Source organism: Macaca nemestrina, chromosome 8 (assembly GCF_043159975.1).
Source record: "Macaca nemestrina isolate mMacNem1 chromosome 8, mMacNem.hap1, whole genome shotgun sequence".
NCBI lineage: Eukaryota > Metazoa > Chordata > Mammalia > Primates > Cercopithecidae > Macaca > Macaca nemestrina.
The window spans coordinates 130,618,884-130,635,406 of record NC_092132.1 but is presented as its reverse complement, the minus strand read 5'-3'; the positions used below and the strand labels follow the sequence as shown (position 1 = coordinate 130,635,406).

At 42.6% G+C, this 16,523-nt stretch overlaps 2 protein-coding genes across 2 annotated transcripts in view; one reads left to right on the top strand and one right to left on the bottom strand.

Moving 5' to 3' along the window:
* The window catches only part of LOC105482052 (ADAM metallopeptidase domain 28), a 596,506-nt gene that overhangs the window by 72,230 nt on the left and 507,753 nt on the right, over positions 1 to 16,523 (top strand). The gene's annotated exons all lie outside the window — the stretch shown is intronic.
* On the bottom strand, positions 3,918 to 16,499 carry LOC105482049 (stanniocalcin 1). Its single transcript, XM_011741919.3, has 4 exons — positions 16,371 to 16,499; positions 14,208 to 14,350; positions 13,303 to 13,514; positions 3,918 to 7,060 (listed from the first exon to the last, which is right to left on the bottom strand). Exons 1-4 carry the CDS (start codon positions 16,486 to 16,488, stop codon positions 6,790 to 6,792), a joined length of 744 nt encoding a protein of 247 aa, XP_011740221.1. The 5' UTR covers positions 16,489 to 16,499; the 3' UTR covers positions 3,918 to 6,789.

Genomic DNA, 16,523 nt, shown 5'->3' with positions numbered 1-16,523 from the left:
GTTCTCAGCTTAGCATGCTGCAGGTCATACAGGCATAGTGTTGAGCAGCACACTGACACTTATTTAACAATCAGGCTTTAATTTATTATTTGCAAAATAGAGAGATGTGCATTGCTCTTTAGATTTTACAGTAGGGTGGTGGGGTAGGCTTAAGCAATGTCTCACCTATTTTCTCAAGTTCTTCTTTGAGGTAAAAAAAAAAAATCAAATCAAAGGGTCATGAGGATTGCAGTTTGCAGTAGAGCTTGAGCATAGGGAAGAAGAATTAGTGAGCATAGGGGTATTATAAGAATCACATGACAAAATAGCTAAGGATACAGGAAACATGATGGAGCTCAACTTGCAGGTGGATATAGTCTCTCTGTGTTCTAGCTCTCTAGTATGGTGCTTGGCATAGGTCAGGGAAATATCTAACCATGTTTGTTGGTGAGTCTTTTGTTGCTCAGATTAGCAGGAGAAAGTAGCAGCAAGTGGGCACTTTTATTAGAGCTAGTGCTGAAATGAAATGTAGTTATGTACTGTGGTTGCAAACTGGCAGACTTAAGGATATCTGAAGTGGCATCTGCAATTAATTTCTCTCCCCACCATGGCCACATGCCCTCTATTCTCTGGCATACCCAAGTTTTGCTGCTAGGGCCTCAGCATCCTACTGGGGGAGATATCATAGATTAATTGGTGGTAGTGGAAAGAATTCCTCTCCTCTCCTCTCCTCTCCCCTCCTCTCCCCTTCTCTCCCCTCCTCTCCTCTCCCCTCCCCCTCCTTCTCCCTCTCCTTCTCCCTCTCCTTCTCCCTCCCTCTCCTTCTCCCTTTCCTTTCCTTTCTTCCTCCCTTTCTTCTTTCCTCCCTGCCTCCTTCCCTTTCTTCTTTCCTCCCTGCCTGCTTCCCTCCCTCCCTCCTTCCCTCCTTCCTTTCTCCTTTCACAAATGCTTAGTGGATGCCAGCTTTGTGTTAAGCATCAAAATGACTAAGTCCTTTTCTGCTAGCAAGAAGTCTGCAGTGCCATTTGCTACCAGGAGGTGACATGGGCTTTGGTGAATGAAAAGGAGTCTGAGAAGAAGGCTACTCATTATAAAAATATTCATTAGAAGGAACTATTCATTAGAAGGAATTACCTACCTGTGAAGATAATCTGAGAAAGTCATGAGGCAGAAAAGGTCATGGTGTCTTTGAGGGGATAGCAAGAAGTTAGCACCAACAGAATTTAGAGTGAATAGTAGGATGAAGCTCTTCTATGTTGAGGGGCTTAAATTTGAAGTCAAGATGCTTTATTTTCATCTTTTAAGCAGTGGGAGCTACGAAAGCAAGGAAGTGAAATGATCATATTTGTACTTCAGCAATATCCCTGTAGTGTGGAGGTCCCTAGGACTGGGGAACTGATTCAGGTACGCCGTGATACTTGGGACGTTGCTACTTAAAGCATCCTCTGTGGAGCAACAACATCTGTATCACCTGGGAGCACGTGAGAAATGCAGACCCTTGGGCCTCATTCAGCCATTCTCACTCACTTTAACAAGATCTCCAGGTGATTTTTGCACATGGTAAGTCTGATAAACTCTGACTTAGGAGCTATGTTGATGGCTCTTCGGCACTCACATATTCCCCACAGGAGGGGAGGCCTGGCCTTTTCCTCTCATACCACAAACTCACAGACCATTCCATGATCTCTGTCACCTCTTTTTTGGAAAGGATAGTAACAATTTTTTAAAAATTAAATGTATTTCAATAGTTTGAGAAATTCTATCTTTTTGAACCATGGCTTTTCAAAATGTTTTAGAGGCACAGATTGTTAATGGGTTCAGGGAGGCATGCACAGGAGATTATTATACCCACGTTATTCTATTTTCCAAGCTTGGTGATGGGATGCAGGTGTTCATTTGCCATTTTTTTGCAGGTTGCAATAATTTATAATTCAAATTTATAAAATCTGGCTGGGCACAGTGGCTCACGCCTGTAATCCTAGCACTTTGGGAGGCCAAGGCGAGCGGATCACCTGAGGTCAGGAGTTTGAGACCAACCTGGCCAACATGGTGAGACTTCATCTCTACTAAAACTACAAAAATTAGCTGGGCCTAGTGGTGGGCACCTGTAATTCTAGCTACTCGGGAGGCTGAGGCAAGAGAATCGCTTGAACCCGGGAGGTGGAGGTTATAGTGAGCTGAGATCTCACCACTACGCTCTAGCCTGGGTGACAGAGTGAGACTCTGTCTCAAACAAACAAAAAAATTATAAAATCTTAATTAAATAATAATGTTTGGTGACCTACAAAAGGAAAACGTCAGAAAAACATTCTCCATTCAAAATGGTACCTCAATACTCACGGTGAGGGTGGGAGTGGAATCTAAATAATGGGAATAACTTTAATGTAAATGGTGAGAGTTACATGTATTGAAGGCTCAAGGAATTCTATTCTGAGGGTACTTGCTATATGGTAGACGCTATTTTAAGTCCTTTATATGTAACACATTGAATTCTCAGTTACTTTTGGAACTAAGGCCTATTATTTGTCCCTATTTTGTAGGGGCATTTTCATAAACGAAAAAAAGCTAAAGTGTGAAGATATCAGACACTTGGCCCAAGGCCACAGAGATCGTAGAGGACTAAGGTTTAAACTCAGTTTATACAAATCCCAGGTCTGTTTTTTTTTTTTTTAAACACTATACTATAGTGTAGCATGCAATCTCTTTATATAAATAAATATTTATAGAAGACTATGGATGAAGGATAATAATAAAAGAAATGTGCTCTTTTTCCTTGGCCAGGTCAGAGTAAAGCAAATGCAGTACATATTTGGCCCTTAAGTGACAATTCATGTACTGTTTCCTAGTTGCTTTGGGCATAACTGAACTCGGGAAAATGCAATTTGGAGCTAGAAATGAATGATGTTGAGAAAAATTATTATTAATTTGTATATATTATATATATAAATTTTATATGTATTTATATATAAATTATTATTTAATTTGAAGATAACCTTCACAATTAAAGGTGTCTCATATAAGGTGTCTCTTGAAAAAAATTATGCCACCGAAGCTCCCCTTTTTATGTGACCAAACTCATAAGCATCCTCCAAGACCCAGCCATCATTCTGTTGTGTAGTCTTTGACCATTTTCTGAGATAGGGAGCTTTTGCTCTCATTGTCACAACTTGTGTGATACCAACTGACCCTCGTTGAGCATAATCGTGTATTGGGAATGTTGTAAGCAGTTCACTTGTTTTATTTCCCCATAGCAGCTCTGTGAGATGACTGTCACAATCCCCATTTTATAGAGGGAGAAATTGATGTGTTTTGAGATTAAGAAACTCATCTGACATCATGTGGTTAATGAATGACAGAGCCAGAATTCAAATCTTTTGTTTTAACTGCAGCGCTATCTGCCTCCCTTGTCACACTGATTCAGTTGTCTTTTTCCCCTTCTTCCAACTCTTTCTAAATCATTCATTTAAAGTATTAAAGATGCTATTTTAGTGTTGGGGACACACTGGTGACTGACACGTGCTTCTCCCCATCATGCTTTCAGTCTAGGTGAAGGATGGAGAAAAAAATCTTCCAGAAAGAGATAATAGCATAAATAAAAGACCTGGAAGGGAGAGAGCCCAGTCATTCCCAGAGCTGCCTATGTAGCGGGAGCGTAGAGGTCACTGAACAGAAAGAAAGTTGGGTCTTACAGTTGAGCAGCCTGCAGACCTTAAAGCTTCTTCCAATTTGGCAAGGAGTTTGGGATATCATCAGTGAGAATAATGGGAGCTACTCAATGCTTTTTAAAAAACTTAGAAAATGTTGATTTAAACAATATGTCAAATTTACATATTGACAATTAGTGACTTTAAAGAAGGTAGTCAGTCTTGGTTCATGTTCAGGAATTCTCATTCAATAAGTTTTTCAAGAATAACAATGAAAGACATGGGGGGAAACCAATAAAACGTAACACTTTATTATTATTTTTATCTTAGAAGGAATTCACCAAAGGCTTCATATTATGCTATGGCATCTTTAATTATAAAAATAAGCAAATAAAATAACTTGCATCTGTCATTACCATGATATGTTTCATAACCTTTATATGCACATGGAGCTTAAAAATGTAATTTAACAATAAATAATGACATATACCAGATATGCTCACTGTTTATTCCAGTACTCAGCCAAAAACCTAAATATCATTTAAATTATAAATACATAATGCAAATATAATGGCACAAAAATGTCTAAAGTGCAACCAAATCACAAGAGAAGAATCATGCAAACTGGTCTAGGTCAGCCCCCGAATTACTCTGCAGCAAACACAAGACGAAGCTTTGGAAGTTTAAGGGGGAGTCGGAGGGAGTGGGGTGCGGGAAAGAGAAGCAAAAAACTAGCAACATTGTGAGAACTGCTTCTTTCTGTATGTGTAGATATATGTATTGTAGATACATATATAGATATAATTGTGGGGAGAAAAGGGGGGTACCACGGTTTGAAGAGGTCACAGCAAAAAAAAAAAAAAAAAAAAAAAAAAGAAAAAAGAAAAAAGGAAAATAAAGGAAAAAGGAAATCTACCAAACTGAAAAAAGAGAGAAATTTGCTAGGAATACTCATGAACTACTTGTCGCATTGGGGTCCTGGCTTAGTTGGGTTTGCAAAATGGACACAACACACAAACTTTAATAGCTTTTCTGGTTCAGAGAAGTCAGCCTTGCCTGGGGATGGGAAGTGTGGGAGGGAGGGGAAGAGTCTAACTTAGAATATGGTCTACCTGATTTCCAAGAGGCTAAGGCAGTGTCCATAAGTTTGGGGACCTGGGGATGGGACAGTTCTGAGTATAAAAATGCCCTTAACAATCTGATGTCAGCACGCTTAGAGGCTGTGTGGGGACAAAGGCAGCAACGTTTGTGCTGCTGCTGCTGCTGCTGGGTCTGCTGCAATTGCTCTTGGTCCTTGAGCAGCACGTTACTGGTTTTAAAGGCTTTATGGTAAAGTTGTATTGCTTTTCATTTTTCTGGAGATGTGCCCTCTCTCCTCCCACCAGGATCCCTATCACTCGATTTGGTCAAATCTTGAGTTTAGCCTAGTGAGAGTCAAGCACCAATAGTTTCTACCTAAGCGAGTTTGGAGTGGCCCCTGCAGTCCTACCCCTCCTCCCTCTCTTCCTCTCTTAACATTGACCTTTGGTGGGCAGTGACGCTCATAAGGGACTGTTGGGTTCAAGGACAGTGACCCTGAGAAACTACTGTTGTTCATAGATAGGTTAGTCATTTGACTTTGGTGGTCGCCATCTTGTAAACATCATGGCAGAAATGATCAAACCACCAGCTCGTTTTCCCTCTTTCTTTCTTTCTTTTTTTTTTCTTTTTTTTTTCTATTTTTTTACGATCCTACAGAGATGGCCCAGCTGCCAGGACTACTTTGGCAGGCAGCGTGCTACAGGACGAAAATGTAAGAGAAGTCTATTAAGGCTGGACAGCCCAGGGTTATTTATACTCTCTCAGCCCCAAGTCCCCCGGACTAAAGACCCAAAGGCTGATTGACTCATTCCTGATTGATTTAATGGAAAGTCTCCCACCCCATCATCATTTGCCAGAGTACCAGGCACCGATGAAAGGGGACGAGTAAAGAACTGCCACTTCCTAATGTGTAGTAGGCCTTATCACACTGTAAGTGGTCCAAGCCCATAGGGATGATCTTTTTGGTTCCCGGAATTTCCAGTTGGATGTGACAGAGATCTTTCAGTATAGGTCTAAGTCAAGAGTAGCCTCTGGGTTGAGGTGGGCTGGGAGATTAACATCTTACCTGGGGTCCTTCAGATAAACCTGTTGGTTTTTCCTGTCTCATACAGGCCCATCTTAAGTTTTGATGTTGAATTAAAACTACTTCTACCCCCTTAGTTATAAAAAAGGCCACAAGGAGCATTTATGTGGATATCTGGAAGTGAGATAGTTATTCCATTCCCAGGAAAAGAAAAATAAAGCTAAGTTACAAAACTAAATCTATATGCAATAAAGTTATTATATACTGCTTTGTTTAAGCAGAGTCCTCTGGAATTTATGTACAGTACATTAGTTTTCAGCTATTTATATTCCACAGTTAGACCTTAAGATTCTCTGGTTTTAAGACAATTGTTAAAGATACTTTTAAAGCTCTGAGCAGTTACAGTACATAAAGATGTTAGCTTTTTGTTTTTCATTAGATGCAAGAAGATGCAGGCTCAAAGTCTGGTTGGACAGCCAGGCTCAAGCAATTTGGTAAATGTGTCGGAAAGAAAATTAGACATTGGAGGATCAAGACCATAAGACACTAGCTCATTAGAGATCAAGAATTCAAATGTGACATTCATATTCGTCCATGGCCAGCACAGATTCATAACACGAATTCCATTTAACATCTTTATGAGCATTTAAGACATGCATTTAAATAAAGTTTTCTTATCAGCTAACTCTACTGGGGCAACCGTTCTAAAGGGATCCACATCTTCAAATTACAATGGCTGGAGAGTTACATGAATGTTTTGTATTTGGGGGTGGTCTGAGGGGAGCAGGGGAAAAAACATGGCAGAGGAAGTTGGTAAAAGAGGGTACTTTCTCCTGAGGAGAGGCAGAATGATCACATGGATTTTGTTGGTGGGAACGCTGCCATTGTAGAATGTTGGGATATTTATTACAGAAGCCTAGTTTCATGCAATTTTCTTTAAGGGGGATAGAAAATAGGAACTACTTTAAAAAAATCAAACCAGGCACAGTACACTCAAAATTGGTGTGTCAACACCCCTAAAATGATACTAGTTTGGCAAGGTTGTGAATAACCTCTCCCTGGTTATGCACTCTCTTGGGATGTGCGTTTGATGTGGGAGGGAGAGTCCTCCTCACCTCGGAGGTTCCTGAGGAGGACTTTCAGCTTCTGCGGCTCATTGGTGCGTCTCCTGTTGAAGTCAGCTCGTGGGTGTGTTTGGGCACAGTGGTCTGTCTGCAGGATGTGGAAGAGGCTGGCCATGTTAGGTCCAATTTTCTCCATCAGGCTGTCTCTGATTGTGCTGACTGTGTCTTCATCACATTCCAGCAGGCTTCGGACAAGTCTGTTATAGTATCTGCATCAAGAAAGAGAGTGCATGTGGTAGTCATCCAGTGAGAGCCAGGCAGGACCTAGGCTTTCACCCGGGCTCTAGCCAACACGAGTCCCTAATGGCCTGACCATGCAAACATCAACAGTTCATCAGTTGAAGGTGGCTTTTGCTCTCTAACCCTTGTGCTGTGTCTCCCTAGTTTCAATGCATCTACTCCTAGGGTTTACCACACAATGCAAGACAGGTCTTCATGTTTAGAGTTCAGGAGATTTAGATCACACTTTGAAGAGCAGGCTGACTGTGGTGATTGACAATTTTAGAAACAGAATTACAGAGCTAGCTGGGACCACAGAGACCTTTTGGTGACTAGTTCAACTCTCATTTTGTAGAGAAGAAACTAAGGTGGATGAGCTGAAGCAACTTAGAATGAGGTGAGTCCAATGCTCAACACTGAGATTAGTAGCCATTGTACATGCATATGTAATTATTTTGATGCTTTTTTGTAATTTTCCTTTTTTTTTTTTTGGTGCGTGGGCACAGGGGTGTGTGTGTGTGTGTGCGTGTGTGCAGATGTGTGCATCTTCTGATGAAACTTCATCTAAGGCCCCCTCTTCTGTGTGCCATGCATTTTTCTACATAATCTAATTCCCATATCACATACTTGGGCAACTCTGATAAAAGATATTGACTGACTCCATCTTCAGCCCTCCATCAAAGGTATATTGTAGTTAGAAGGCCAAATCCTAGGCAAGAAGGCTATTTAAATGGAAATATTGGTGGTTTTTAAGGGTTCATACTACTATAATTCATGAATCCTTCTCCTACTGTACCAGGGTTTGCTAACCTCTTCCCTTTTTGGATATTTATAGATCTTTGTTCACCATCATTTGTGATGGCTTTCTTTCCCTGACTAGACTGTAAGCTTACTGAAGGCAGGATTTGTGTCCTTCTTTGTATTCCTCATGGCCCAGTGCCATTGTGCTACATTGCCTGCTCACTGCATATTTGTTGATTTATTTTGCAGCCACTAAGGAAATGGAGTTTTAAGAATATAATTCTCTTCAATAAGTAGTGATTCCTAGAAGAAAACTTAACTGTAGTTTTGGTAAATTTTACCAAAACCCCTTATGTTTGGTATCAGTTACCTTCATATTTGGAGCAAATTCTTTAAACACCCCCCAGCAATGTAGCTAAGCTGTGTGGCTTGGAAAGGATTAAACTGTCTAATATTTAGGGCATATCAATGACTTGTCCTGTTATTTGGGAAGACAGTTCAGGTATTTTCCAATTTAGATTGGGATGCCTGTGGTCCATTTTGCGGTGGTAGTTGAGTTGTCAAAGCCCATTAGCTCTGTGTTCACTAATAAGAGACTCTGGGTGACAGTGACCTGCAGTATTTATAATGAGAGAACCTTTCCTCAGAGGAGCCCATGGATCTCTGGGGCCACTGGATCTTCCGTGAAAAGAAACCTGTTTATTTTTAACTCACTGTACAGTGCACAGGATCAAACATCTTTCCAGAATAACTTAACCCCCCAGAGAGGTTCTTTCAAAGATGTATGGTAAATAGCATGGAACGTGGCTAATGAGGTGATATGGTCACCCTTCTGTGGCCCAGCAGAAGGAAGCTGGGGACTGAGAGGCAAGTGCAGTGTCTTGGTTGCTGACACAGGCCTGGCAAAACCCTTCCCTCCGGAGAGAATTATATCCAGAGGTGGTTAAAATCGGGACTCTCTGGCACAGAGGAACATTTTCCAGCTCTTTGGAATTATAAAGCACATGAGTCAAAGGAGATCTCCTTTGGGTGGGGAAATGGGGAGAAAACCAGTTTTGGAAAAACATAGAGTAAACAACTTTGCACCAGCAGCTTCTGACATCTACACACCCACATAGGTCTCCAGGCATCTCCTAGCTCTTGGGCTCTGCTAGGACCTGGGTCCTTGGATGGCCGTGTCTATTTCAGAGGGTGATTAGATCCTGGTAGCTGGTTTCTGATCTCCCATCCCTCCAATAAGGACTTTATAACTTAGAAGTTAACCCTTCCATTTCTAGAAAGAGCTGTTCATGCCAGATGAGTCCCCAAATGGGCTGGAAAATACAATCTTTCCCTAGAAAGGGATAAAAAGAAATGCAAGTTCTTTCTTAGAAGGACTTGAAAGCTTTTGTCTAGACAAAGAAGTCTAGTACCCTTAAGGGAATTAAACTTCTGTAGCCAGCTTTGTAGCTTCAGGGCCATACGTTTCCTTCAGGCCCCACTTTGTCAGAGTGCCTGCTCTTTTTTGGAGGGGTTCTACCTTTCTACCTTTACTGTCACTTTGTCTGCTGGCTCAGATATGATACCTGACTTTGGTGTTTCTTGACAATGACCCTTGCCAGCCTGAGGGCTCTTCGTGAGAACCACCCACCCCCACTGGAATCTACCCTATTTCCCTCATGGAGCTTTTGTTAACTCAACAAGGGCAGGCTGAGAAAGCTCTTTAGAATATAAAAAAAAGTCCATGTCTCCATTAGTAGTTCTTCAAATGCTGGAAAATTTGTTAGGATTCTTTGATGTCACCAGTTTCTCAGTATGAGCAATAGGTTAACCCAGTGCCTGTCCAGTGAGGGCTGGAATAGCCATTTACCTCTGGGATCATGCTTGCCAATGACATAGCTCTTTCCTGTGTCATTAAGTGTGATAGATTATTTAAGAGGTTGTGTCTCCAGCAAAAGTTGGCTTAGCAATCATCACCTATTTAGTGAGCACCTTCTTGTACTACAGTCTTATAGTTCCTACAGTTATTGGTAGGATGTGTCCATCCTTTTGAGAGAGAAAGTACACAAATTTAATTGTGGACTACCATGGTTCACATATATTCAATTGTGCTTAGTATTTTATTTTTGGGTTCTGGCTATTTCCTGCAGATTTTGCTGGCTGCCATTTTTGAAGTAGAAATCAAATAGCTTGGCTCAAGGCCACATGAATTCTAAGCCCAACTTAGTTATTCACAAGCTGTGTGACCTTCAGCAGGTCACTCTACTCTCTGAGCCTTTCTTCTTTAATCAGTAAAACGAGGCAGTTAGTCTAGTTAACCTCTGCAGTCATCTCCAACTATGACCTTCTCTGTTTCTAGGGATTCAATACACATTTTTCTTTTAAATTTTGTAAAAAATAGAGCAGCTCTGCTTATATCTCCTCTTTTGCAGTGGTAGTTAGGACTGCTTAAGAAGATTCCTTTCTTGGTTGGGCATAGTGGTTCATGCCTATAGTCCCAGCACTTTAGGAGGCCAAGGTGGGTGGAACACCTGAGGTCAGGAGTTCAAGACCAGCCCGGCCAACATGATGAAACCCTGTCTCTACTGAAAATACAAAAATTAGCTGGGTGTGGTGGTAGGCGCCTGTAATCCCAGCTACTTGGGAGGCTGAGGCAGGAGAATTGCTTGAATCCAGGAGGTGGAGGTTGCAGTGAGCCAAGATCTCACCACTGTACTCCAGCCTGGGCAACAGAGTGAGACCCTGTCTCAAAAAAAGAAGAAGATTCTTTATCTTTATGGAGGATGGAGGAGATGTGTTGGAAAGACTTAGTGGGCTAAGGGTTCTGATTGCCCAGCCCAAAAGTACCTTTTTAATTATGTGTCTTTTTTCTCACTTTGAAAATTCCATCCCTGACCTTTTTTTTCTTGGTAAAGAATAAGATCAGATATTCTCCATAGCTACTGTTTCAGCCATGCTTACCCAAATACACACATACTGCCTAGGAACGTTCTGTGTGAGGGTTTATAAATAGTCCTTTGTTTCCCTTGATCAATATTATTCTTCTGTTTCCTGTTCCCTATCCATGCCCTAGAGAGTTGGAAGCTTTGTCAGTTTTCCTACTCTGGATCTGGGTTGGTCTAAGTGGTTCCCAAGCCTCACACCACCCTGCTGGCCTGATCAATTTTGCCTGCTTCCCACGGGGTTGAAAGCATAGTTTGCAAATTCAGGCAGGTGGAAACTCCAGCTACCTTTTTAACTTCTAGGTGCATTTCTGTCATGGAAAATCCCCTTGTTCTGGCTCCTGGTCCAGTCACAGGCTTTTGGATTCTCCCAGCCCCAAATCTCATGCTAGATAAGTCACAGGAAGGTGGAATGAACCTGTAACTACTTCCTCTTGCAATTCTGTGCCAGCTGGCACAGACTTAGCATGTGTCTATGGTGGGATAGAGGCTGGGAAAGCAGGATGTCTCAGGAAGGTGAGCAGCTTCAATGGAGCAAAGCAAGCCCAGCATGGAACCACACATTTCTACAATCCTGAGCAGGAATAATATAGCCTGTTAAAGTGAAATTTTTGGAGAAAGGTTGCATGGAAGATTCTGGTTTTCAAGGGCTGGCCATATTTTTTTTCTCCAATTGACCTTTCCTAATGAGTCCCTAAGATGAAAGAGGGAGATAAGAAGACTTTCTTTGTGACCATTTTCTAAAGGTGTTGAAAATAAGGCACTGATTAGAAGAAATAATGGCCTGGTTAAAAATTTACTAGTCTCTTCTTAGATAAGTTGGGACCTCTAGTCTAGTAGCTATATAGTTCTGCCTAAAGACCTCTCTGCCTTTCTAATGGAAGACACTACTTCAGATGAAATAGGGAGATTAGCATTGCCTCACAATTGGAAATATGCCGTGTTATAGATCATGATTTGTCACAGAATCCTTCAGGATCTAAATTGCAATAGTGGCTTTGCTAATGCACCCCTCCCCCCACCTCTAACTACCACACAAACACATACTTTGTCCTTAGCCCCTGTCTGGCTAAGAATTCTTCATTTCTTTTCCTAATGGTGATGGAAGTCTCCAATAATTAATCAGGTCTCCCCTCCCCATGACCTGCCCCTATTTCCTCTGTGCAATAAGAATCTTCCTAGGGGAAATTTAAAACCAAGAGTTATATAGAGACAGCCCACTTGAGAGAAATGGTTTTATTTTTCTGTTCTGAGAAAACCATTTAGAAGCCCATGATAAAGTCACTTCCAAGGACTAGAGAAGTGATTCTTACAAATTGACTTGCGGTTCTGAAGGGCACTCACCTGTAGTTAAGGGTGAATAAGAAATTTTACAAAGTGTTTGTGTTAGGCACCTTAGCCTTTCCCTAAGGAGGAATTAGTTCTTTGTTGCATGTATGTACATGACTAAATCACTTGTAAGCCCCAGAGGGACTTGGCTGTGGCCACTATCTTAAGAAAGGTGGTGGCCCCTGGCTAGGAAATTAATCACATAAGCCTGTGAGAACTCTCAGATGATCAGAGTAACATGCAAAGGACTGATCATTGTGGATATGTGCAGATTTGAGTGGAGAATCAAAAAATCATAGAAATTCAAGACTGGGAGTCAAGTTTTTAGGCTGAAGGATATCACAGGGGGCTAAACTTGACCGGCCTGCACTGCCCCTGCCATACCTCCATGCCAACCCCATCAGCATCTCTCAGTTCTTGCTGGGAACCTTTCCAGGCCACGCACATGAACTGAGGATGCCAGCTGTCTCATGTAATAGGAATTCACTCCTGGCTGGTAAAGACACCGAAAAGTACAATGCCCAGATGTTACTGTACTAGCTCAGTGGCCTTGGGTGGTGTTTGAATACTAAGATGAGAATGGGATCTGGACAGGCATAGAACACACTCATTCTAGGAAGTGTTGGACTAGAGGAATGGGATAATATAAGGCCTGAAAGGAAACCTGAAAATGGTCCAGTCCAGCCATTTCACTTTTTGCAAAGGAAATCTGAGCCCCAAGGAAGTGAGATGGCTTGCTCTGGGCTCCCCAGTGAAATCTCTGACTGTGTTTGGGACTCTTTTGAAATAGATGGAGATTTAAAATCTGCATTATGACATTTAACCAGAGGGCTTTTTTTTTTTTTTTTTTTTTTTTGTCATGGCCAATTGTGCTGTTGCACGGTCATGGTTTTAGCCAAATCTGATGTCTTAAAAGCTTGTTTCCAGAAACTTCACCATTCCCTTCAGGCTTATGGCAAAAAATGGTCAATGAAAACACCCAGGGATGCTGCAGATGAGGCTGGCTTTCTATGAGCTGCATGAAAAGACTTTTCCTATAACAGTAGGGAAAAAAAAGCCCAAGCTGCTTAAACTGTCACAACCAATCACAAACATATTTTTTTTCCTGCAAAAGCTGGGAAGACTGCAAGCTAAAATAAGAGCATGACTGTGGCAATTTAACCCCCCCTTCCAGTCTGGCTCTGCCAGCCAGCCACCTGCTCCCAGTCCCCTGACTGTGAAAAAGTGAACTCAGTTTGTACCTGTTGGAGAAGTGATTGGGCAGCTGGACGACCTCAGTGATGGCTTCAGGGTTCCGCTTGGCGATGCTGCACACGTTCAGCTTGCTGTAGCACTCTTCCTGCACCTCAGCAATCATCCTTTGGAACGTGGAGCACCTCCGAATGGCGAGGAAGACCTTGGAGGTGACCCCGTTGGCGATGCACTTTAAGCTCTCTTTGACGAATGCTTTTCCCTGCCATGGAGGAAGGACAAGAGGGAAGTCTTTAGGTTGACCTGAAAAGAGGATGGGCATACACGTGGAGGAATTTAAGGGGGCTCATCTGGGCAACATATCATGGCCATCTGCATATGCTTGCAATGAGAAGATTGCATGTCCTGGCTAAGGATTAAAAAAAAAAAAACCCCCTCCCCACCTCCCTGGCTTCCCTTGAGAATTGAGCTCTACCAAAATGAAATTAGAGAAAAAAAGATGAACTGTGATCAACCATCCTGCAGCTTAAAAATAGTCATAATCTGACTTTCTATTCTTGAGATTGAGACTTTGAGAATTCAGATCAAAAGCTAGTGTGTTGGTCATACAGAGAGAACTTCCTTGCTCTATGCATGTTTTTCTGTCCTCTCACAGAGAAAAATCTTTTTGTCTTATCACCCCTGGCCTTATAAGACATCCTCTACTAGCTCCTTAGAATCATGCATTAGAGTGAGTGGGGCGTGTCTTATACAGAACCTATTTCCTGGCCAGATGAGTGCCTCTGCGTATGTGTGGTGTGTGCACACTCGTGCATACACGTGCTGAGATGGGAATTTAGAGTGGGGAAGCTGAGAAGTAGGGCTGGTTCCCTACAAGACTGGTTCCTAATAACAATGGTCTAACACACTGTTAAAGACAAGCAGCCAGTGGGAGCAGTGGTCAAGGTCTTATTACCTGAGTGTCAAATTTAGCAGCGCTGTACAAGAAGGATTTACAGATGTCATACATCCCATCTGTGTCACAGGTGGAGTTTTCCAGGCATGCAAAAGCCCCGCAGCCAACCTGTAGAGCACTGTTGAGGCAGCGAACCACTTCAGCTGAAAGAGACAAATTCATCCATTCTGGGTCAAACAGTGAGGATGGCTGGGTGGGATCAAGTGGGTGCAGAGGTGAATTTCAAGGACATGGGGTCAGAAGAACTTATCCTAGGAATCTGTCATGAGAGGCAATGGATAGACCCATTTGAATGAGAAAGAGAGGATAGACAGGCTCCTTTTGCTTATGAGAGCTGGAGCACATGATGGACAGGGAGGGAGTTCTCTGTTTCAGACACAGGCTCCCTGTTTCACCATTACCTACAATTTTGGTGTCTGGAGAAGTGAGGCTCAAGTCTTGAAATGCACCGTGCCTTTAAGCCGTTCCATAGAATCAAAGGTCATTGCTTAGCACTTGAAAGCATGGAAAGGCAGGAGACAGTGGCTGGTGGTCAGGTTTAAGAGGTAAAAGGGCCAGGGAATCCATCTAGCTTTGGAAAAATGCACTCCCGAGTAAAAAGCATGGGATTTTAGTCTAAATGGAAGAGAAGACTGTGCCAGGAGTCCACTTGGAGACCCTTCTGATTTCAGGCTTTTAACTTACGGTCATATTGGCAAAAAGAAATCTGATCCGTTCATGTTTCACCCCAACCCTCCACTAGGACAGTGCTTAGAGGTATGTATAATCTCTTTCATATTAAAAGCCTTAAAAAAAGAAAAAGAAAAGGAAAAAGAAACACAGGTGTGGAATAACCAGGCCAAGGCATCCCTTGTGCAAGACTGGAAGAAAACCGCAAAAAACTTGCATGAGGCTTTCTACATTCTGGATAAGATCTCCCATAAAAGTAATTTTTCTCCCACAGAAGGGGGGTGTTCTGGCAGGCAGCTCGGCAAGGAATGATCTGCAGCCTTCATGCCACAGGATTCTCCTCTGAGATCAAAAGCATGGTTCAGTTAGTCTTCCCCACCCCCTCCCACCACCCGCAGCCTCTAGGATGTTACAAGTCATTTCCCTAATTATATATTTCCACGGGTTTAAATTATAACTTTGCTTTAAGCAGTTTTAATATGCATTAGGGCTGCTATTGTTTTAGGCAAGCTCGAATTGTGAATCACTGCATCTCTATAGCAACTAAGTACAAAAGGAAGTGAAGCAAAAGCCCTCCTCTCGGCAGGGACCTGTGCTCTTCCAAGGGGATCATCATCTGCAGCATTTTGACACCTGCGATCCGATCTTTGCTGACAGTTGGAGGACAGAGGGCAGTATTGGAAGGGGAACAAGTGGAGCCAGAGAAGTCAAGAGGCAGAGGTGTCAATGCGGGCTTCCTAATGATTCTTTTCCTTCGGAAGCCAAAATAATGCACAATTAGCTGCTCCAAGAGTCAAGACGAAAGTGAGACCTTACCCTTGGAGAAACAGCTGCTACGTTTCACAATTTTTTTTTTTTTTTTCCAGGGGCTCTCTGGCTACGGGCTGCAGGGACGATTGAATGGAGCCCTAGAGAGCCAGCAGGGAGACAGGCAGCAGGGTTGGGGGTGGGATGTATAGGGTTTTCTCTGAATCCGCCCTGGATTTGTCAGACTTGAGGGCTATGGTTCTGAAAATCAGTCTGAAGAGGGAGCTTTTCTGTGTATTCTCTTAAGAGGTAGAGAAGTCAAGAAGTGAAGAGGTAGGGTCTTAAGAGGAAAGGAAGAGGGACAGCATCAAACAAGCCAGGTCTTACCTTAGATCAGCTTCTGGAAAGTATAGAGAGCGCTTTGAAGCATGCCAACATTCAAGCCTTTCCTCCCCTCTCACCCCTCCCCCTCCAAGAGGGTACGTGCCAGATTTCAGGCAATCAGGCTAGGCTTATGCAATGAAATACCCTCAGCAGAGCGTCCAGCTTCTTCGTTTAGTTGCATGCAATTTATTAAACAAAGGAGCTCCACTGCCTAAGGCTATTGGATTACACTGGCAGTTTATTGCCATCAGGCATGAAGCACATTTATTATCAAGATCAGCCTTCACAGACACAGTTGCAAAAGGGAGAGGCAAATGAGGACAGCTCTTTCGGGGAGAAACTGCTCTTGGGTTTGCTGCTTACCTGAGTTTTGAGCCGCCACTCGGGATTTCCTGGGGCTCACAGAGTCATTCTGCTCCGCCTCATGGGTTGCAGAAGCACTGATCACCAGCACCAGAAGCACTGCTGAGTTTTGGAGCATTCTCTGAGAAGTTTCCGCTAAGTTGTTGGGTTTTT